The 22,937-nt window shown below is 39.1% G+C and overlaps 2 protein-coding genes across 3 annotated transcripts; both read left to right on the top strand.

Moving 5' to 3' along the window:
- Positions 1 to 768: 768 nt before the first annotated feature.
- On the top strand, positions 769 to 8,898 carry LOC141810176 (splicing factor U2AF 65 kDa subunit-like). The gene is made up of 11 exons (XM_074697552.1): positions 769 to 916; positions 1,884 to 2,067; positions 2,148 to 2,251; positions 2,413 to 2,564; positions 2,651 to 2,767; positions 2,874 to 3,012; positions 3,092 to 3,171; positions 5,507 to 5,629; positions 5,726 to 5,812; positions 5,938 to 6,180; positions 6,755 to 8,898. Exons 1-11 carry the CDS (start codon positions 868 to 870, stop codon positions 6,884 to 6,886), a joined length of 1,410 nt encoding a protein of 469 aa, XP_074553653.1. The 5' UTR covers positions 769 to 867; the 3' UTR covers positions 6,887 to 8,898.
- A 435-nt stretch (positions 8,899 to 9,333) lies between these two features.
- LOC141809021 (uncharacterized) lies at positions 9,334 to 22,388 on the top strand. 2 transcript variants are annotated; one of them, XM_074695818.1, is made up of 22 exons: positions 9,334 to 9,563; positions 9,984 to 10,061; positions 10,167 to 10,232; positions 10,572 to 10,723; positions 10,806 to 10,890; positions 10,975 to 11,050; positions 11,230 to 11,323; positions 11,726 to 11,828; positions 14,505 to 14,603; positions 14,707 to 14,766; positions 14,862 to 14,930; positions 15,009 to 15,098; positions 15,211 to 15,320; positions 15,476 to 15,911; positions 16,550 to 16,636; positions 17,651 to 19,507; positions 19,610 to 19,757; positions 20,467 to 20,581; positions 20,667 to 20,826; positions 20,919 to 21,020; positions 21,385 to 21,471; positions 22,024 to 22,388. In XM_074695818.1, the coding sequence occupies exons 1-22, from the start codon at positions 9,438 to 9,440 to the stop codon at positions 22,162 to 22,164; spliced, it is 4,341 nt and encodes a 1,446-aa protein (XP_074551919.1). In that variant the 5' UTR covers positions 9,334 to 9,437; the 3' UTR covers positions 22,165 to 22,388. The 2 variants fall into 2 exon arrangements, with proteins under 2 accessions (XP_074551919.1, XP_074551918.1); XM_074695817.1 differs by having other exon boundaries at positions 11,158 to 11,323.
- Positions 22,389 to 22,937: the final 549 nt, after the last annotated feature.

Here is a 22,937-nt window from a genome sequence, read left to right as displayed (position 1 = left end):
TTTTTATCATTTCTTTCCTTGATCTATTGTCTCCATCTTTCCCAAGTTTCTTTTTTTCCCCCATGTTCACCCTTTACTTTTGGTACTTTTAAAAAACAATATTCCCCCTTTCTTTTTTCCTTTCTTTTTTCTCTCCTTTATATCCTTTGCATGTTTTTTCTTCATATTTTTCTCCTATGTCTCCTTTCTTTTATACTTTAAAAAGGAAAAACACTGACTAAACTATACATTTTTTTTTAAAGAATTAAAAAATAAAAAATCATTGTAAGTACCTTTATTTTGAGGGCTTCAAAGTGACCTATGCTTATGACATGATGATCATTACTGAAGACAAAATATCTGTAGCACCTTCAACCGACTGGTTGTATGGTAGGCTAAGAAGTTGATCTCTTTCAAAACTCAGCTCTGAAACAGTAAAGTCAAAACGCTCATCAAGTAAATATTGATCCGTGTTTCAATGAATGGTTCTCATTTTTGACTTTGTGACCTACTTTGTCGAAACATGAACAAATTTCCATTCATTTAGTCTGATCAGATATTGTATGCCATGAAAAGATTGCCAAATGAGGTACCTGGAAGTCTGTGTGAGTATGTTTCGGAATTAAGATTAACTACCTCTCTATTTTTCATGCAATGGAAGGAGAAATGACTTTTTTTATGTAAATTTATACGCAGTAAATAGTTTTAAACGGGCAGTCTGCGTGTTGTAAACGTCAGTATTTTATTTTGAAGGGGCCAGGCCGGAAAATTAGCGTGTTAGTTGTGTGTATTGACACCGGTCAGATTTCAGAGGTGTTTGCTGCACTGTCACAGCAGACCAATCGATCCTCACAGAGCCCACATATATTTTCTTATAAAACGGTGAAAATGTCGGATTTTGAGGAGTTTGAGAAACAGCTGAGTGAGAACCGGCAGGGTGAGTATGAAGGCTCCGTGTTTGTCCCGGTTTGATCCCTGTTAGCATTCAGGGCTAACGATGTCTCCTCAGGATTTATGAATGAATAAAAGGAGCGGAGTGAAGTTTACACTCAGTGACTCAGCGGGGTTATCGGGTTAGTCTGGAAGCATTCAGCTTCAGGCTGTCCTGATTTTATTATACTAAAGCCTTCATGCAGCTGGTTGTTAATAATATTCATTGAGAAATGAACGAGTTCTGGTAACCTGTGACACCTTACACTGATTTCACCTGTCTGTCTCCAGCGCGAGAAAGCTTCCTGCCGAACTCCATTTAAATATGTGTACACTTTGTCACGTGCGCTCCTGCAGAGATACACGAGGACGTAAATAACTCGTTTTTACATGTTATGAACTGTTATAATGCAGTGTTTTAATTCGGCATGAAATACTATCTGAATTTTTTTTTTAATTATATACAAAATATTTGCATCTTCAAGCACATTAATTGTGATAAAATATAAGTAACCTAGTGATTGATTTAATGTGATATTATTTGACCTAGTTTTTCTTCATCTCCTTTTTGAGTGACAACAATTAGAATTTTGGAGATTTTCAAAAGTCATATTTAATCTGAAATTGATAATGTAGTATGAAAAAAGATAAACATCTTAATGTAAACATACCAATAAAGTAACATAGAAATTCTTCCAAATAAGATCTTATTCTGAGCACCATTGATTCTTTTAGCTTTTAATTTGATAAAACAATTCTGTACTTTTTAGGATCTTAAAGAAGTGTCTGGACAAATAATTTAACATGTCAAAAATAGAATAGAATAGAATAGAAAAAGACCAGGGGTAAAATAAGAAGGTATCAAGTATATTATTCAAATGAAAAAATATCCCCATCAAAAAGTTCACCTTTTTCAACAGTAGTCTCAGTCATCTGCCAAAAGTCCATGTCTCATTTTGTACTTTTGGATGCAGAGAGAGAACGAGAGCGCCACAAGAAGAGGAGTCGCAGTGTATCGCCCGGTCGAGGAGACAAACACCGCAGTTGGAGCAAAGAGCGAGGCAGCCGCAGCAGAGAGAAACGCAGCCGCAGCCGTGAGCGGAAGAGCCGAGACCGCCGCAGCTCGTCCAGGTCATCTCGGGAACACAAGAAACACAGGTGAATACTAGAGTGGGCTTTAAATGTGAAAATATGCTTCTTGGTCCAGATAATTTCATCTGTATTTTGTCTCCTCGCAGCCACTCTCCGAGAAGAACAAGGAAGAAAAGAACCTGTAAATACTGGGATGTTCCTCCTCCAGGATTTGAACACGTCACACCCATGCAGTACAAAGCTATGCAAGGTACCAGCACGTGGAGGCAGGTGACTTGAAAGTTCGCCTGTAACGAACAATCAGATGTACAGTGTCTTCTGGTTTAAACACATGGCAGAGGTTTCAGAAGATTCAGAATCTGATGGTTTTCTTCTTCTCTGTCTCTGTCTCCTTCCTCCATCTTTCTCCAGCTGCCGGCCAGATTCCAACCATTGCTCTGCTGGCCTCATCCGCCACCACAGGCGTCTCTGCAGCACCCACGCAGGTTCCCATTGTTGGCAGCCAGATGACCCGACAGGCTCGACGTCTGTATGTGGGAAATATTCCTTTTGGAGTGACAGAGGTACAGTTTTTCCTCTTTTTAAAAATTTCTTATTCAGGTGTTTATTCTGCAGAGTTTCAGCCCTCTTTGTCTCCGTCTCCTCTCAGGAGTCAATGGCTGAGTTCTTTAATGCTCAGATGAGACTGGCTGGACTCTCTCAGGCTCCCAGTAATCCCGTACTTGCTGTGCAGATCAACCAGGACAAAAACTTTGCTTTCCTTGAGGTTTGGGATGAAGATATATTTAAATCTTTGTTTAAATGACAATAAGTGTCCAAAAAAGAAATCACAGGTTCCTCTGGATCTCAGCAGCTTAACTTTGTGTGTTCAGTTCCGTTCCGTGGACGAGACCACGCAGGCGATGGCGTTCGATGGAATCATTTTCCAGGGTCAGTCTTTGAAAATCAGGCGACCTCACGACTACAGACCTCTGCCTGGAATCTCGGAGCAGCCGGCCTTCCACGTCCCAGGTGAGTTCCTGACACTTGTACAAGCAGTGTGGTCCCATGTTTTGTTTATAATCATACAAATATCAGTTAACGTGTTTAGGAGTGGTGTCCACCGTGGTCCCTGACTCTCCTCACAAACTGTTCATTGGAGGTCTGCCGAACTACCTAAACGATGACCAGGTATTTACTTGAACACTCCCTGCACAGGTGATCTGCGTCCTTGTTTTTATTCTCACCTGCTCAGATGTTTGTTTTTTAACAAAAGGTTTTACATTTCTTTATCATGATATTGAAATAAATGACTACACATTTGGTGAGGAAAGAAAAAAAAATGACAAATTAAGATTTTTTAAAATTTCAAACAGAAAGTGACCCCCAACTACAAAATAAAATGATAAACACATGGTTTTGGAAAAGGCACTGTTGATTTTCTAATCTTTAATTTCCTTTTAGAGTTTTTAATCTATTACACTGGACAGTTTCTACAAGTACTCAACTTAAAAAAGTTATTTTGCCTGAGTATGTATAAACCAAATTCAAGAAAATGTTAGGATGCTGAGGAAAATATCAGTCAAAACCATTTTTAATGGATTTCAAATAATATAAATAGATAGTGAGTTTTCAGTTTCAACATTAGTGTGATGTATTTGCTCTCCCTCCTATCGAACATGGGCTGACAGTTTAAATGATATGTCAACCAACCAATCATTGGTTTGTTTTGAACATTTCACACAATTTCTCAGCTATTTTTGGGAATTAGGCTTGTGTTATAATAAGGGATGGGTACCATTCACATTTGAAACAATATGGTATTAGTACTCAACGGTACCAATTTTCAGTCTTTTTTTGTGTCTATGTGGTAAAAAAATGTCAATTCCTTTAATAATAAAATATATATTTTTTTTCAATTTAACATATTTATTCTTCAATAGGAATGCTGTGTTCATGTCCAGCATGGACAATCACCTACTCTTCCACTCCCTTACAGTCACAAGGATGCATCTAGGTACCAAAACATGGTACCTTCTGATTTTACATGAATTGGTTCCCGATATTCTTGACAGAATTTGGTCCGTACCTATAAAAGTACCTAATTCGGTACCCATCCCTAATTATAATACTTTCGTATATTTTTTTTCTTTTACATTTATTCAATCCAGCATGAATTGTACAAAAACCTAGCTCCTTTAGTAAGCACTTCATACTTTATGTCCAGCATTCTGAGTAATAAACAGACAAGAAAGTCTGAAATACTATCACAGCAGGCTTTTAAACCAACACTTGGATTGTTGTCTGTGCCTGATTTCTTTTTTATAGCATCTGTATTTTGTAGAAAAGTATCAAAAGATACTAAGTAAGAGAGAAAATGGACCAACACAAAGAAGTGACTAAGACTCACAGGGTTAAACTTAAAAAATAACTAAAAATATCTATATCCACATCTGTTCTCTGCTCCACACTTATTCTTAAACAACAGTTACTTATCAATAATTTAATAAATGAATTTAGTATTTTAATCACTCAGCTCCTCAAACTGTCATCTGTCACATTTCTGATCTCACAGAGAACCTGCAGCTTGATGTTTTTTACTGATAACATTTTATTATTCTTCTCTGACTTTATTATTTTGAATTCATGCAGACTGTGGTGCTGCGTTGGTATATTCAGTACTTTTTATATTTATATATATTATAATTTATTTCATACGTTGATACTCACAGCTCTTTCATTTTTGTTCCCCCACTCTGTCCCCAGCTAGGGGCCGTAAGATCGTTAATCTGCGCTCATAATTTGTTCAGTAGTATCATCTACTGCTGCCATGCAACATTAAAACAAGGCAAGTAAGACATCTGTCCTCTCAGGGACACACTCCTACAGCCCTGCCTCCTCCGGCTGCTTCTTTCTCTCCATGCTTTGGAGCGCGTTCAGACTCTCTGGGATTTGTGGGTTTAGACCTGATCATTAAATCATTAAACACAAGGGTGTGGTTGTTGTGTTGTAGTCGTGTTGGTGGTGGTGGTGGTGGTGGTGGTGGTTCAGTGAGCTTTATTCAGCTTTAATGTGAAGGTGAGACACATTTTCACCAGCTGATATTATCTGTAGCTTGGAAAATACACCAGAAGTAAACTGTAGATTGAAAAGGATTTCTTTACCACTCAGGTTGTGGGTAAACAAACCCTGAATGAGTTTCAAATCACCTACACCCTGTTTCACTGGCACATGATTTTCTGTGCCTAACTGATAATACAGAATGTTGTAAAGATATTTTTTCTTTTTACTCACGTTACCACATCATTAGAATTTACTTCCCCTTTTCTTCTGACCATTTTTTTTAACTCTGCTTTCTTTTTAATCTTATACTTATCAGTAAAGTATTGACAGAATTTGTGTTTGATGCATAATATTTTCATGCTAATGTATTGACAGGAAGTATACTTAAGTTACAGCAATATATCTATATATGTCGACGCCATAGACTTCCCTCTCAGGTGCGTCTGTGTGACTCTCTCTGCAGGTGAAGGAGCTCTTGACGTCGTTCGGTCCTCTGAAAGCGTTTAATCTGGTGAAGGACAGTGCTACGTCTCTGTCTAAAGGTTACGCCTTCTGTGAATATGTGGACATCTGTGCTACAGATCAGGTAACTGCTCCGTAATATATGTGGTAGTTCATGTGAATGTGGGTATGAGGGTACAGTTTGATGTGTTACTGTGAGTTTGTGCGTTTACTCTCTCAGGCTGTCGCCGGACTCAACGGGATGCAACTTGGAGACAAAAAGCTGATTGTCCAAAGAGCGAGTGTGGGGGCTAAAAACGCTAACCCTGTGAGTTTGATGCAACAAATTCAAAGGATAATCCCAAATGAATGAGAATAATGATAAGAGCCCGGGTCTTGTCTGCCTGCAGTGACGCTAAAAATCTTCGTCTATACTAATGTGTGTCTCTGCAGACCTCCATCATAGAAACCCCGGTGACATTGCAAGTCCCTGGGCTGCAGAGGCTGCAGAACTCAGGCATGCCTACAGAGGTGCTGTGCCTCCTCAACATGGTGATGCCCGAGGAGCTGGTTGATGACGAAGACTATGAGGAGATTCTGGAGGACATCCGAGAGGAATGCTGCAAGTACGGCAGCGTCCGCTCCATTGAGATTCCCAGACCTGTTGACGGCGTGGAAGTACCAGGCTGTGGAAAAGTGAGTTTTTACCTCTGGTTGTAGTCAAAAAAATGAAATATTAACAAGTATTTTTGTCTTATTTTAAGAAATAGTTGTCTAATTACACTGTCACCACTTTCAACTTTTCATTCCAGAAAAGATTCTTGTTTCAAGTTATTTCAAGACAAAACAAGTAAAAAAAAATCTGCCAATGGAACAAGAAAAATTCCCTGAAACTAGAATTAAGTATTAATACAAGTAACTTTTCTTTTGTTCCATTGGCAGATTTTTTAAAACTTGTTCCAAGCAATTCAGACCACAATTTTGTCTTTAAATAACTTGAAATGAGACATTTTCTGGGTTAGTCAGGTGAATGTGGCTCATATGAGGTCTAATAAGACATTTTCTACTGAAAATAAGTCAAAACACTTGATAAGTTTCAATTTTGCAGTTAAAGACCAACAATAAAACCTAAACATAAAACAAACCTTCAGAACTATGTTGTTAAAGTAATCTCTTTTGTATGAATCTTTGAGTTGAACCGAAGAGCTTCAACCTTCCCACATCTTTGTACGTTTAGGAACCAACCATCTTTGTTTTGTTTGTTTTTCAGATCTTTGTGGAGTACGTTTCAGCTGCTGACTGTCAGAAAGCCATGCAGGCTCTGACCGGCCGTAAGTTTGCCAACAGAGTGGTTGTCACCAAATACTATGACCCAGACATGTACCACAGACACGAGTTTTAAAGCACAGCACAGTCTCTTCTACAGTTTGTTTGTCCCTTTGAGAATTGTGAACGAGCCCTTCGAGACCAGAAAGGACTTGAACCACATACTCCACAAACTGAACTGCAAAGTGTTTCAGCTCTGATTATCTCTAAGCCTCAGTTTCATACCCCCTCTGTAAACCTGTACTGAGATACAAATACTGTAGAATTAACGATATTTGTAGTAGAATGAATGTGACATGTATCTGAAACCTGAAATTATACTGCCTGATAATATCTCACAGTATCTGTTTATAAAGAATGCACTGGAAATGAAAAAGAATCAAATGTTTAGAATCTCCTGAGCACAAACTTTATGTGAGAGAGAAAAAAAAGATCTTATTTATTTATTTATTTTTCCATAAAGAAGTTTCCCTCTTTACATCAGCTATAAATGTTCTATAAACCTGTCTGATGCTATAACCAGTATTTGCTTACACAGATATTTATTTGGAAAAGGTTTCTAAATTTATGGCTGTTTGTTGTTTTTTTAACCCTCCCCCGAGCAACAGTTTTTGGATCTTAGTTCAGCAACCAAAACTTGTGCAGTAGGAATTACTGTCAGGTATGATCCAGTTATGGTCAAATCTGCACCACCGGAAAAAAAAAAGGTGCCAAACTTTGGGCATCAAAAGGTTGTGGACATCATCATAATAATGTCCTCGTAAATACACTTTAAAATTACAAACCAGAGTCCCTAGCTTAGCAATGTACTAAAGCAAGAGGGGAAATTAATGGTCGTCTGCTTGAAAATTAAATAGGTTTATAATTAATCCCTGGATGCTACATGGCTAATGTCAGACACTCTGTCTTTCTCTTCATCAGACTATTACAGATTATTTACCACAAAAACATACTGAGCATGTTAGCTTAGCAGCCAAACACCGATTTTCCATGGATTATTCTTACAATCACTTTAGCTAGCTAGCTTTTAACCCCAAGACAGTGACATTTTTATTCATCCCTGCATTGCCTTGGTGTTTAACTAAGTCGAGGCCAGTTGTGGAAACTCTTTAGCTAATGTTAGCAGATCACTCCTGCTCTTTATCTGCTTTGGGGATGCAAAGATGTAAACAACAACTGCTATGTTTAGCTAACACAGTGATATGTATTCAGTTTGCTAATTTTTTTCCCCAAAAAACATTAGCTTAACCTCTAGAAAGGTTTCTGTTTGTCAGAAAAATTAACACTACTACACTACTCCTACTACTCTTAATCTTTATATGTTCTGCTTGGATGCTAACTATTTAGCTCGGGACATGCTCAGGCTTTGATTAGCATATTATTGTAAATATACTGTACCTGCCTGGTGCATATAAAAGATCTTTGTTTATTTTTGATTTCATTAATTAGTAAATGTGAAAAGTAAAAATTCCCGCTGGCAGCTGGAATCGTTTTTTTTTTTTTTTTTTTTCAGTTCATCATTTTGTTTAATGTTTATTCAAGTTACTTTGTTTGCTGTTTTGCTTCTTGGTGACAATGAGCTGAAATACGACTGTTTTTTATCTGTTTGTCTTAAGATTTAAAATGTTTTACCGTCTTAACATACATAGCAAGAGTAACCAAGGGGAAGGGCTTATTAAACTGTCACAGCTATAATCATCTATGTTCAATATCAGAAGAAGTAATATTGATTCATCTTTACGTTTTCATTATATATAAGAAAGCAGATGTGCATATAATAAGAAAAGCACCTTTGAGTTATGTAGACAATAAATTGTGAAATATTTAAAGATTTATGCTTGCTGGGATTTTTTTTTCTTTTTTCTTTTTTTGCATCAAAAATAAAATATTTTTGAAAGAATGACCTATTTATTATAAAAATTCTGTTTCTGTGCTTTTAAACACAAGATATAAATGATAACTTTCCTTTGTGAAAATATACGAACCTCACTGGTCAGGACACACGGCTAACAATCTGTTCTAAGTATAAGAAAATGACTGTATGTTTGTGTTGATTTTGTCAAACAATATTAATCAGTCTCTGTTTTTTTTTTGTTTTTTTTTTTTTTTTTTTTTGACAAAAAAAGGAGAAACTTTTCAATTTGTTAAAATCCTGCCACTGCCATTGCCTTTAATAAAAGCTTTCATCAACTCTCTTGGTGATTTTTTTTTTTCTTACACCTCGCCTTTTAAGTTACAAGAGAGAAATAAATTAATTTTTAAGTCACAGTATTATTATTATTAGATTTTGAACTATTGAATTCTTATTGAAGATATTTTTATTAGCTGTACGACTATAATCGAAATTGTTACTTTTGTTATACTCCTCATCCCACTTTTATTTTTATCTATTCACTAAGAATGATTTAACTGGTTGTTTGGTTACGGGAAACTTTGACGGTTTTATTTTGTAGGTTTCAACCGGACGTTGTTGCGTCAGTTGTCACGTCCATTGCGTCATCAGTCACAGAGCGCTCGCGCTGTGTTTGACAGATGTTAAACCGCTGCAGTCAAACGGTGGACCAGCCGAGGACAGCGGGGAGTGTCTGGATTCTCCCCCGACTGAGGAGCGACCTTTCAGCGGGAACATGTCGACAAACAGGGCAACGAGTCCCTGCAACAAATTTCAGGAGAATATTTTTAACAAAAGTAAATGTCAGAACTGTTTTAAACCCCGAGAAGTACACCTTCTGAACGACAAAAGCCTGGAGCAGGTAACTTATCGACGATATTGTGTGACACAAAATGTACTTAATGTAATAATTTGGGCTTCTGTTTTTAAGTGAGGTTTATACAATAAGGCGTGTTGATTGATTAAGCTTTGGGTTCATTTAACTTTCAATTTACATCTTTCTGTAGCCTACAAGTAATTCGACCTAAAACATGTGGAGTTGAAATGTTTTAAGTTTCATTTCCTCCTGATAGAGGACTCAAGGTTGTACCATTTTATCAGCCTCTTAAACTAATGACTGCTGTGAGCTTATCTGATCAATAAATACGGGTTTTGTTTGAAAATACGATATTTTAGGAAGTAACATTTGATGTTTTGACACTTTGGTCTGTTTCTTGTAATCTCTGTCAGCTCTGTATTATTTTAGTCATGTGACCATGCTCGTTAACCTGTCTCCACTCAGGTGAGGCCGGTGTATGGAGGCTGGCTGTGTTTGGCTCCAGAGGGGACAGACTTTGAAAACCCTGTACACAGATCCAGAGTATGAGATCATGAAGATTTATTAACATACAGAAATTTTGCTGATTCTTATTTGTGGACATTTTTTACTCAAACTAAGTCATCTTTTGTTTGCCTTTTGTGTCAGAAATGGCAGCGGCGGTTCTTCATTCTGTACGAAGATGGCTGTTTGAGCTTTGCGCTAGACGAGCAGGTAAGATACTGAAACTGAGGCATGACACACAGAAAACAAATGAGACGATGAGTAGTGAATGTACATCTGTATACGTCGGATAAACGGTAGATTGTGGCCAGCATGTTGTGTCCAGATGTCGTGTGCAGACCACAGAGGATAATTTGGGTTTATCCTCTCATTAATGTCCCCCCACTGTGAGATCCCTTAAATCTCTTCAGTGTCTTCATCCTAAAACAGTTGTCGTGTAAACGGTCCCTTATTCACCAGAGCTTATTCAGTCAGTGTAATGTTTGTTACACATCTGCTGATCAGTCACTCTCAGTTAAATGCAGCTCTGCGTGTTTCTCTTTCCCCCAGCCAAGCACCCTTCCCCAGGGGACCATGAATCTGACTGTGAACTCAGACGTCAGTGACGCAGAAGCCAGGACGGGTCAGAGGAACGCCCTGTGCATCTCTACGCCACAACAGGAAGTCTACATCAGAGGAGACAGCAAAGAGATTATCAGCGGGTCAGAACACTGCTCAGTCAATAAATTATTTATCAGTTGATCAACAAACAGATAAATGATGACACAATTTTCCGTCTTGCAGGTGGAGTGACCAGCTCTCCCTATTTCTGCATACCAGTAAACAGAATCAGAAGAAGAAACGTAAAGTGGAGCCTGTTGCCTCCCAGGTATCATTATTGGTTTTATGTGAGAGGAAGACGTAAGACATTTGGAGGGAAGGTGGAGAAATAATAAAACCTTTTACTTCTCAGGAGCCGAGTCCAGCAAAGATGGCCGCCACAGATCAGAGTATTTCATCCTCAGAGAGTCTTGCAGAGTCTAGATCAGGTCTGACATGGACACACACACAGACAGACAGACACAAGTCTCCAAACAGACATCAAATTTCACATTTTTTAAAATCTTAAAAAATATTTTTCTCTCTTTACAACCAGGCGATGTATCTCCAAACGTGACACCGGTCTGCAGAAACGAAGAGCCTTTCTTTGACTTTGTTTGTTCTCCAGACCTGCTGAGCGGAAACATGAATGCTGACAGGAACAACATCAAAACAAACAACCAGAACCAGGACCTCAACATGAACCAGGACCACAACGGGAGGTCGGAACATGTCGTGTTTTTCTGTTGGTCTGCTGTCTGTTTTCATGTTCTAGTTTCTCAGTTTCTTCTTTGTGCAGACCTCTGCTGCTGTTGTTGACTATTTTGATTGGTTGGTGGTGGAGAGTAATATTAGCGAGGGCAGCAATGTTCAAATAGTCCACTTTTTCATTAAGAGTGCTGTGAGCTGGGAAACCTCTGACTTCTGTGGTTTGTTTAGAGAATATGTTTAATGGACACAGGCCCATAGAGAGCTCTTCAGAGAGCGGAGTAGTCAATGTGTAAACACACATTAAAAGTTTTCTCGAACGTTTCTGTAATCACATATCTGAGCGATGTTTCTCAGGAGTTTTGGTGAGTGATGATGCAGAATAAAAATAACTCAACATCTGTTTGTGTTTCCAGACATGTTGGCTCGGCAGAGAGGATGCTGGGAGTGGATGAGCAAGAAGACCGGTCAGCTGTTTCCAGGAAGAGAGGGAGAGAGAGTCGCTCAAACACGAGAGAGGTATGAGACGAAAACAACAAGTACACAACACTCTGTCAGAAGAGGTAAAATTACAGGTGGCTCAGCTGCCGGAGGGCTCCACAAACATACCCCTTCAGCCAGTGTCGTCATGTTTTTCTCTGACATGTTGTTGCTGTGTGATGAGCGGGCAGCGTCAGGGTGAGGATCACCTCAGGAAGTCGTCCTGGAGGCGTGCTCTTTGGAACAGCTCACATTCACACATCAGTCAGCGGCAGCGCGTTATATAACATCTGCAAGTCTCTGCACAGTTTATCCATAAACCAGTCAGAGTGACTCACGTTATTCACTATCATGACACGGTTTTATGACACACACACACACACACACACACACACACACACACACACACACACACACACACACACACACATCTGTGACTCACACATCCAGGTGTTACAGGGAGAGATAGAGACAACAGGTAAACGGACAGTCTGACCTCATCAAACTGTGTGTTTGGTGTGTGTATATGTGTGTGTGTGTGTGTAAACAAACTGAAATCAGACTGAGACTACACCTGGTCCAGATTTGTGGACACAAACGTTCCTCTAACTTTATTTTGTGTGTGTGTGTGTGTGTGTGTGTGTGTGTGTGTGTGTGTGTGTGTGTGTGTGTGTGTGTGTGTGTGTGTGTGTGTGTGTGTGTTAGTGTGTGTGTGTGTGTGTGCGTGTGTGTGTTGTAATCCTGACATTCCACTGACAGAGTTTTTCCAGGATTCCTGAGACCGAGAACAAGACGCAACAAAACATAACCACTCTTTATGAGAGCCCACGCTTTCACACACACCCACAAACACACACACACAAACGCACACACACACACACTCTACTGAGTTTTGAGAGTGTGTCAGACAGAGATAATCTCTCGCTGTGTGCTTCATGTAGGAAAGTGGCCTGAAATTCTCCAAAGTGAAAGATGCTAATGAGTGTGTGTGTTTGTGTGGTTTGTGTGTGTGTTTGTGTGGTTTGTGTGTGTGTGTGTGTGTGTGTGTGCAGACAGTATTAACCCCTCCCCCAGCCCCCCACAGTGCAGCCCTGATCCTCCATCTGACGTCTGACAAAGATTCAGGGCATCTCTGACCAAACAAACTGATGCAGACACAGCGTACACATGTATATATTTACATAAACATAAATGTACCTGATTACTTTGCGTTACCTCTGGATTTCTTTAATACTACACATGAACATGAAGACGAGAGTATAAAAGATGTGTAATCTGCTTGGTGTATTTTTTTAGAGAAACATAAAAAGATAAGATCTCATATTATACTTTTGACAAATCAGGTGTCTCGATACTGAAATTTAAAAAAGAGAAAAGAAAATTGATACTAAGCAGAAAATTTAAGCAGTAGGGGTGGGAGAAAGAATCAATACATCAGGATTTTTTGTTTGACAAAATCGGGATTCTTTGTCAAAAAACCTTTTTTTTTTTTAAAATCAAATTCAAATTCTTCATTTCAGTCTTTGTTTATTAACTAGATTGAAAAAAAGTTTCTACTTTTCTCCAGCAGAGGGCGAAATGTTCCTCTCTGACTCACGTGATATGCATTTTATGATGAAATATGGCTCCTGATATAGAATGTAGACATTATCATCATCATTTAAATTTTTCACATGGTCTGGTGTTAAAAAAAGCAAAGTGAAAAAGGCAAAAATCGTAAATATCAAAGAATCACAACTGAAATTGATTTAGCTCTCCAAAAATCATAATAGAATCAAATCGCGAGTATAGTATATCATCCCAACCCTTTCAGGCAGAACACCTTCTGATTTCAAATTATACAAGTATTTGCCTTAAAAACAGTGTTGTGAACAAAGAAAAAATGCTCTTTCAGAGCAAACTTAAAATTTTTCATGCATGCTCGCTGTGCATGTCTGCTGCATTGTAGTATATCCCATTTGATTTAAAAATGTAATCCTGCTAAATAATACCAGTTTTTATTGAATACCGGTAATCTGATTACATTTTTTTTTCTGTACTGTAACATAATCCTAACATCGTTACATGTAATGCACGTTGTTACCTGTAATCCATTACTCCCCAAGCCTGTGTATATGATAAACTCAATGTTATTTGATATAAATCATATTTGATCAGGTGTAAAGCAAAAAGTATTGTAGATATAGAGATATTAGTGTTATCTTAACTCAAACACTGCAAAAACTGAAATCTTATCAAGTGTTTTTGTCTTATTTTCAGTAGAAAATTCCTTTTTAGACTTAATATGAGCCAAATTCACATGACAAATCCAGAAAAATGTCTTGTTTAAAGTTATTTAAGTACAAAAATGAGGTTTGAATTGCTCGTAATTAGAAAAAAAATCTGCCAATGGAACAAGAGAAAAGTTACTTGTATTAAGACATTGTTCTAGTCTCAAGGAAATTTTCAAGCAATTTTTTCTTGTTCCATTGGCAGATTTTTTTACTGGTTACAAGCGATTCAAACCTCATTTTTGTACTCTGATAACTTGAAACAAGACATTTTTCTGGATTGATAAGTTGAAAGTGGCTCACATCGAGTATACTAAGACAACTTTTACTTAAAAAAAGACAAAAACACTTGATAATACTTCAGTTTTTTGCAGTGAACAATAACATTCAGAAACAAAATCATGTGATTCAGATTTAGATCACTGTGTATTTGTGTTTTTTACAGAAGCTCCCGTCCTGTGGAGACCTGACTCAGCTCTGTGTCTCACCCCCTCAGAGGAGGACCAGATCTCTGGATAGCAGGACAAGCGACGCCATCACTACTGTGAGACACACACCAACTGTTTATCACAGATCACAAACACCATCTGAGTGACATTTGTAAATCTTTGTGTTTAATGCTGTTCTGATTTTTTTTTTCTGTACAGCCAGATTTATTGAACTTTAAAAAAGGTTGGATGGTTAAACTGGATGACCAGGATGAGCAGGTAACCACTTGAGTTTCATGTGTATTAATTAATGTCCTTCAGTCAAATTATGTCTTTACATCGCGTCTTTCTAACTCCTACTGTGTGTCCTCCAGTGGAAGAAGTTCTGGTTTGTTCTGTCGATGAACACTCTGAGGTTTTACAGAGACTCTTCAGCTGAAGAGGTGCGCTCATAATAATGTTTTTTTTTAAGTCTGTTTAAGATAAGTTTAAAATATTAAAAGTCTTTTTCTCTCCTCCAGTCTTCAGATCTTGAAGGAGAAATCGAGCTGACACACTGTTTTAAAGTTTCTGAGTTTGACACTAAGAGGGAGTATGGCTTCCAAATCCATGTAAGAAAAAAATAATTGTGAACAGAAAATAAAAATGTGTTTTTTAGGCTTAAAAGATGAAATCGTGTGTTATGCTTGAGCAGGAAGTTGAATGTTTTTTTTTACCTCACAGACTCTGCAGGGTGTTTTCACGCTGTCAGCCATGACAGCGGGGAGCTGCAGGAGCTGGATTCAGGCTCTAATGAGACACGTCCATCCAGCACACTCACCTGATGTCACCAGGTAACTCTTCATATAAATGAGTAGGATTTCAGAGAACCAGCCTTTTCATTAAGTGTTGACCTTTATTAGTTCTCTTGATAAATACATTTTTGGCATTCTTGCTCTTCTTGTTCATATTTTTCTTTTACACATTTCACCCGTCCCGTGTGAAACAGTTTACCTGGACTCCGAGTCTCACCTGAGCTCCAGTTCAGACCAGACCTGACTCTGGATTCCTCACCCCCAGAAAAAGACGCTCAGATTAAACATGTCAGTGTGGCGCAGAGACGGAGAGATGGACGAAACAGGACCTTGGATTGGACTGGGTTCAGGTCTCAGTTTAAACCGGGTCAGGATTCTCAGACAACTGGAGCTGTGAGCCCTGAGGGGAGGAGGAGGAAGGAGGAGAGGAGGAGGAGGTATGAAGGCATGCTTAGCCTGACTCTGAGTCCAGACTCCCAGGAGAGGACAGAGGAGGAGTGGTGGAGGAAAGAGGAGGCGGAGGAGTGGTGGAGGAAGGTGGAGACGAGTTTTTTCAGACCGGAGAATAGTGTTCCTGTTTTTACTGAGAGCAGAGACTCTGAGGAGCTGCTGGACCAGTACAGGACAGAGGTGAGACAAGGAGGTGTGCAATGAGTTCAATGACCCCCAAAACAGAGAATTCACATCCCAGCATTGTTTTTTTTCTTTTTATCCACCAAATATTTGCATTCATGTGCTGTTTTTAAACATATAATATTTTTTATTTTTATTCCATCATGTCAGGTCGGCTCATAGACTGTTAAAAACATGTTCCTGAAACTATGAAATGAAGCCAATCTGCAGATGCAGCCACCTTGATTATGACGACTTCTTTGAGTTTTAGTTCAAACAGCTACAGGGCTCAGTCACATGACCTGAGCGGTGTCTCTGATTGGACAGTCAAACAATTCTAATAACTTCTAAACTGCAGAGTTAGAAAAAAAATTCACCTGCTGTTCAGTGTGTGGCGATAGAGAAATCAGCGTTCTCTTCAGACCCAAGACTCTTTTTAAACCAGGCTGCTCTTTAATGCCATAAAGGTCTGTTTTTTTTGTTTGTATGTGGTTTCTGGTCTTTCTGCAGCCAGCCTCATGCAGATTCTCGATGAACGGCTACTTTTAGCACTTTTGCATAGACTCTATTTTTCTAAACCAGATGATGCCCCTTGGTTAGACTTGAATCATTGTTGCAACGTCAGATTTCAAATGTGAGACCTCTTCTTGTTTTAGGTGGAGGATCTGAAGGCTCGGTTGGAGGAGTCCGAGCGTCTCAGGCTGAAGTTGGAGGATCAGCTGAGAGCAGGAACAAACCAGCAGGTCTGGCATACTCCAGCTTTGCTTTACTCAGGCCTTGTACACATGATACAGGATATTTTTACAAACAAAGACCCCCACTTTCCATTCCTTTTTTGTCATAAATAATAATTAAAGATAATAATAATAATAACTTTTATTTATATAGCACCTTTTAAAAACAAAAGTTTACAAAGTGCTTTCACAGCAAACACAAACAACAACAAAGCGCAGAAATACAAAAACAAAATACACAGTATTAAGAGGCACTCAAGCAGAAAGACACCATGCATGGTGACATCAGCAAAGTCAGGGACCCAGACAATACAAGAACCATACAACAAAAGCTAAAAACATAAAACTCAGTAAGAAAGAAAGAAGGAAAAGGCAATTAAAAGGGCAATGAAAGGCAGTTACAAACAAAATCAGAACATCAAATATAAACATACGAAATTGTAAAATAAATATGAACAAAATAATGAAAGAATAATGATGATTAAGCAAAGATATGAGCAAAAGATAAAACAATGAAAGGCTTAAAGGGTATAATTGAAAAGAACGAGTGTGAATCATAAGTTTGGTAAAATCAGGATTAGAAGAAGGTATTTACAATAAGAATAAATAAATACATATAAATAAAAGAGGGTGGACTTAAAAGAGTACGAACAATAAGAATAGAGAAAGGCTAAAAAAATGGGAGAAATGAGAAAGCAAAAAAGAAATTTAAGAAATCTCTCATCCACACACACGGATAAGTGCAGTTTGAAGCATGCCAAACCTCTGCCAATCAGAATGAACTCTGTCATTCAGCTGAGACGTTTGAGAAGCAAAAACTCAGTTTCCCAGCTTACGCATGAAAACTAAACTCTTCACTTTGGCCAGAGTTTTCAGAAAACATCGTTTTAGTGACGAAACTATGGTTTCATGTAGAAGACAGGCCTAAATACATAAAAACACATGTGGTTTCCCAGATACCCAGCTGCGTCTCTGTGTAACACACTGAAGATAATTTAATGTTCCTGTCTGGTTCTGTTACAGCTGGACCCTTCACTGAGCTCATCAGACATCCACAGAGAGACTCAGAGAGAAACCGTAGCGAGCTCTCAGGAGCCAAAACCTCCTCCTCCTTTAACACCCACTATCTTACTCCTTGACTCAGAGGGAAACCTGAGAGACCTGCTTCATACGGGAACAACACCTTCATCTTCATCATCTCCATCGTCTGAGACGAACACAGGCTCAGACATATTAATGGAAAACAGAGAGACCAGATCATTGATCACTGATCAGCCTGCAGACACTGATGACTTCCCTCTGAGCATCTGTGCGGACCAGCACCTCCCTCCAGATCAGGAGGAGCAGAGGAGGCTCACACAGGATGTTCAGCTGCTCCTCTGCCAGAAGGAGGCGCTGAACCAGAGGAACCAAGAGCTGCTACACCAGCTGACGGAGGCAAACCAGGAGATTGAGCAGCTGAGAGCAGAGCTTGGCAGAAGCTCCCCTGAAACTCAGCACTTCCCTGATGATGAAAAGGAGGAAGAGGAGGAGGAGGAGGAGGAAGGGGGTGAGGTGGAGGACTTACATGCTGGGCTGACTCTGAGAAGCCAGGAGCTGCTAGAAGCCCAGAGTCTGATCTCCTCCCTTGTGGACAGTCTGAGGGAGACGGAGGAGCTGTTAGAGGTGAGCGATGACACAGAAAAAGGGAAGGAGCTAAATCAGAGCGCTGATGGAGAGGAAGGACTTCACCCTGTGTGTTCAGAGGAGCTTCAGACACAGCTAGACCAATCAGAGCAGACCTATTCTGAGCCTCACATGCAGAATACTGAAACCGAGGAGGTGGAGAACTCTAACCATCAGTTGACACCGGAGGAGGAGCCTGATGACAGGGGACGGAGTCAAAGTGAGGAAGAGAGCAGCAGAGTTTTTGTTTCTGTTGAAGGACAGATCAGTGCAGTGATCGAGGGTATGATGAAGAGGATGAAGGCTGTGGATAAACTCTGGGAGCTGATGGAGGAGGTGGAGGTTGGTTTTGATGATGAGGAGGAAGATGTGATGATGAAGAGTCAGCTAAAGAAGGAGGAGGCGTTTTGGAGGTCTGTACTCAGTAAACTTGAGACAGACTCCTCTACACACCAGGAGGAGATACCTGACAAGGATCTCCTCAGGGAGGCGGCAGAGCGGATGATGGTGGAGACACAGATCCTGAGTTTCGGGCTCAGTCTAATTCCTGAGACGGGTGGAGGCAGAGAAGGTCTGATGGATGTGAATTTCAACTGTAGGTCAGATGATACTGATTTTAGAGATGTCGCAAAGATGAAAATCTCTTTGCTGAATATTATCGCCTCCTCCGTCAGCTCCACCACCCAGGAAAGACTCCACCTGCTGGCCTCCAGACTCTCTGACTCTCAACTCTCAGAGGATTCCTGGTTCAGACTCTGTCTCCTCACCGCCTCCGAAGCTCTGTGCTGCAGCTTTTTAAACCATCTTCACTCCAAGTTTGAGAGAAAAGACAAAGACAAAAACCAACCTCTGTCTACTTCTTCACTTTGTGCAAACTGTTCGGATCTGCTGAAAGAAAATCAGGAGCTGAGAGACAAACTGACCGACAGAAAGGAGCAGACAGACTCCAGCTGTCAAACAGAAGAGACTCAAACACGCGACGCAGGGACTGAGGTAGAATATGAAGGCGTCACAGAGGGAGAGTTTGACCAAACAGAAGAGGAGGAGGCTGAAGATGAGGAGAGGATGGAGGAGGAATCAGACTCAGAGGAGGTGTCGCTGTTGAGAAAACAGGTGGAGGAGCTGGAGCAGCAGCTGACCGTCATGAGAGAAGGGTTTGATGGGACACTGAGTTCTGTTCAGAGGCAACATGAGAAAGAGATGGAGAAACTGAAGGTAGAGCTCATGTTTGTTTTGTCTTTATTACCCAGCATGTGTCGTCTCAGTGTGCATGGTCCAAGCTATACCTTTCAATAAATAAAATAAATGTTGCTTTAGGTCACCTGTGGGCGGGGCTTGGCCTCTATTGAAGAGTCTCACCTCAAGGTGGTGGAGGAGATGCAGCGTCGACACCAACAGGAAGTGGAGCGCCTCCTTTGTGAGAGAGACAGACTGCTGGAGGAGGAGAGTGCTGCCACGGCAACCGGTGAGAGGAGACAGGTCCAGATGTACAAGCTGAAGCTGCTAGATGTTACCTCAAATAATCCAGTCCCTGAACTTGGCTGTTGGAGCCTTTTGGAGTTTCTTTTAGTTGTTGTAAACTTTTGTTTACAAATCACAGAAGACCACCCAAAGTCTGAGCTTAAGTTTTTACACTTAGTGAATTTCTACTTCTATTTTTATGCTAACACTAATTATTAGGGGTGGGAAAAAAAAATCCAAAATCATTATATCAAGATTTTTTGTGTTTGATAATATCAAAAACAGGATTCTTTGTAAAAAAACACATTTTTATTTAATTTAAATTCTTTATTTCAGTCTTTGTTTATAAGCTGTATAAGTTACCACTTTTCTCCAGCAGAGGGCAAAATGTTTCTCTTTGTCTCACGTGATGTGCATTTTATGGGGAAAAAAAATGGCTCCTGATAAAGTCTGTAGACATTATCATCATCATCATCATCATTTAACTTTTTCACATGGTCAGGTGTTAAAAAGCAAACTAAAAATTGCAAAATTTGTAAAAATTGAAGAATTGCATTTAAATTAAATCGTAAAAAAAAAAAAACGTAAAAGAATCGAATGGAAGCATATGTTGCAGCCCTACTGACTATCAGGCATCTGTTTCTGTGTTTTTACCTTGTTCAGTTTTTGTTATTTATTAGTGAACTCCGTAACAGTGTAAGTGTATTTTACAGCGATTGAAGCGATAAAAAACGCTCACCGTCTGGAGCTTCAGGAGGAGAAGAGGTGGCGTCACTGTGAGTGCAACTCAGGAAACACTCACCTGGAAGACATTTATAGAAGACACAGGTATGCATGAGTCATCACAGACAGGATACAGAGTATTGATTGAAGATTACTGTTCCATAGTTGAAGTGTGTGTCTGTGTGTGCAGAGAGGAGCTGGCCTCCCATCAGAGGGAGCTGCAGGTGCTCTCTCAACAGTTCTCTCTCAGGTGTTTAGAGGTCGGCCATCTTGTTCAGGCCCTGGAGGCCGAGAGGAAGGCTCTGAGTGTGTGTCAGCAAGAGAACCAGCACCTGAGGACCAGGAACCAAGTGAGACAAACACACACATATATCACATGATGATTTATAGACAGGTTAACAGGTGAAGTCACCCTCATAGGTCTTCTCTGTGACCTGTTTAGGAGTTAAGTGCTCACCTGGCTGCAGAGATCACCAGGCTGTGCTCCCAGGTGAAGCAGGATGACCTGTCGCTCAGCCAGACCATGGATGTGTATGAGATGGAGGTAAAGTTTCTTCTGCAGATACATTTTAAAGTCAAATACATATTTAATTGGTAAAACCTTTACCCTGAGTTATATTTTAAAAACATTTAGTCAACTAAATGTGAAAAATGATTTTTACTCTGCTATCATTTCAGCTCTTCAGCTCCCTCCTGTGTTCATTCTCTATCACTGCGTTTAGACCTGCAGTAAACATTCAATACAATGATTCTGTATCTTTATATGATTTAGGGACATTGCCCTCTGTTAAAGTTTTACTTTATTTTAAAGGCTTAAAGTTCAGTCATCTATCCACTCTTCTGTCTCATTTTGATGTTTCTTTGTTGAAACTTTATTTAAAGCTAACCATCTGACTTTTTCATTTCAGATCACTCTGAGAGTGAAGGAGTCTGAGGTTCAAAGCCTGAAACATGAAACAACATCTCTGAAAGATGAACTGCAAACTGCTCACAGAGTAAGACCCCCAGCAACTGAAAATCAGTTCTGAAAGTATCGTGATCACTTTAATTGATCTAGGCATGGACAGACCTACAGCTGCTTTAATCTGATAGTTTTCTTTTTTCCATGGAGTGTGGTGCCTTTATAGAGAGTAACGTGAGATGTTTCCGATGGTAAAATCCTCTTTCTTCAACAAAGAGCTCTTTCTCTGGAGGGATTCTTTCTGAAATGTTTTTAGGCACCATGAATAACAAACTGTTATTTTTGTAGACTTATCTAAATCACTTGAGATTGGCCCCAAAGGATTTTGCTGCAACAAAAACACAAACACTCTGAATATATTGGCCGTTTATCCCCCTATCCAAATATGTTTGAATAGAGCTCAGTTTCAAGGGTATCTCTTGAGGGAGGATATATCAAAAATATCCAAAACTTCTGTATTAAAATTTCTGTATCATTAGGACTGTTTTCTGCCTGCAGTATCAACCCGATAAAAATAGGTTTAAAACAACTAACAAAAGAAGAAAACAAAAATGAACTAATCGTCTTTCCCATCATCGTATTTCAGGAAAAGAGGAATGCCACAAAGAAATACAAAGAGATGTTCACAGAACTGAACGTCCTAAGAGCCAAAACTGAGCAGGAGACGGATGAACTGAGGGAGAACCTGAGGCTGGCTCACCGGGCTCTGGACCAGGCTTACACATGAAAAATATAACCAAATATACCTGTAACTTCATTCTCTTATTTCTGTATTTATGATTAATCTTACACCCTGATTCCTGTTTCAAAGATACAAAAAGTATTATATAAAGCTCCTTGTTTTTATTGTTTTCAATGACAATGAACATGTAAAGATGTGCTTGTTGTTCAGATGAATGTCTTCATGACACACCTGGAACACTCAACAAGTTTTTTGTACTATTTTATTTATACAACTGCTAAATAAAAATGCTTTTCTGCTCAAAATTTGTAGGGACTGGTTTGATCATGTCATACCATGGTTGTTTTGGTCTTTTTATCCTACAGTGAATGCTGTGTGTTAATCATTTTCTATAACACTATAAGCAGTTTTTATTAAATCAAATGTTAATATGCTATATTCTTCAACTGTAGATCGAGGACTTTGTAATTTAAACAGCTAGTGGTACAGGTATTGTCCACTAATAGAAAATATCTTGAAACCACTGAAATGATTGGGGCCACGGTTAAAAACAACAACAACAACAATAATAATAATAATAATAATAATAATAATAATAATAATAATAATAATGATAATAGTTATTATTATTATTATTATTAGTAGTAGTAGTAGTAGTAGTAGTGTTATTATACACGCAAAAGGTTAAAATTCTGAGTTCAAAGTCAGTAATATGACTTTTTTTCTGTGATGATAATAATAATTATTATTAAATCAAGATATTAGACAATATTTTACCCCAGTTGCTCTAATCTTCTTTCGTATTAAACACACTGTGT

This window comes from Halichoeres trimaculatus, unplaced genomic scaffold, assembly GCF_033239565.1.
Source record: "Halichoeres trimaculatus isolate MK-OKI-2021-1 unplaced genomic scaffold, fHalTri1.1 fHalTri1_scaffold_20, whole genome shotgun sequence".
In the NCBI taxonomy this organism is placed as follows: domain Eukaryota; kingdom Metazoa; phylum Chordata; class Actinopteri; order Labriformes; family Labridae; genus Halichoeres; species Halichoeres trimaculatus.
Note: the sequence above shows the minus strand (reverse complement) of the source record. Positions and strands in the feature narration are given on the sequence as shown.

What these genes read in the sequence shown, in the direction of transcription:
- LOC141810176 (XM_074697552.1), top strand. Translation starts at nt 868, where the DNA reads ATGTCGGATTTTGAGGAGTTTGAGAAACAGCTGAGTGAGAACCGGCAG. An exon ending in GCAGTACAAAGCTATGCAAG is followed by an intron (nt 2,252 to 2,412) that starts GTACCAGCACGT and finishes ATCTTTCTCCAG; the next exon opens with CTGCCGGCCAGATTCCAACC. An exon ending in AAAACTTTGCTTTCCTTGAG is followed by an intron (nt 2,768 to 2,873) that starts GTTTGGGATGAA and finishes TTGTGTGTTCAG; the next exon opens with TTCCGTTCCGTGGACGAGAC.
- LOC141809021 (XM_074695817.1), top strand. Translation starts at nt 9,438, where the DNA reads ATGTCGACAAACAGGGCAACGAGTCCCTGCAACAAATTTCAGGAGAAT. An exon ending in CACTCACCTGATGTCACCAG is followed by an intron (nt 15,321 to 15,475) that starts GTAACTCTTCAT and finishes CGTGTGAAACAG; the next exon opens with TTTACCTGGACTCCGAGTCT. An exon ending in GAGTGCTGCCACGGCAACCG is followed by an intron (nt 19,758 to 20,466) that starts GTGAGAGGAGAC and finishes TGTATTTTACAG; the next exon opens with CGATTGAAGCGATAAAAAAC.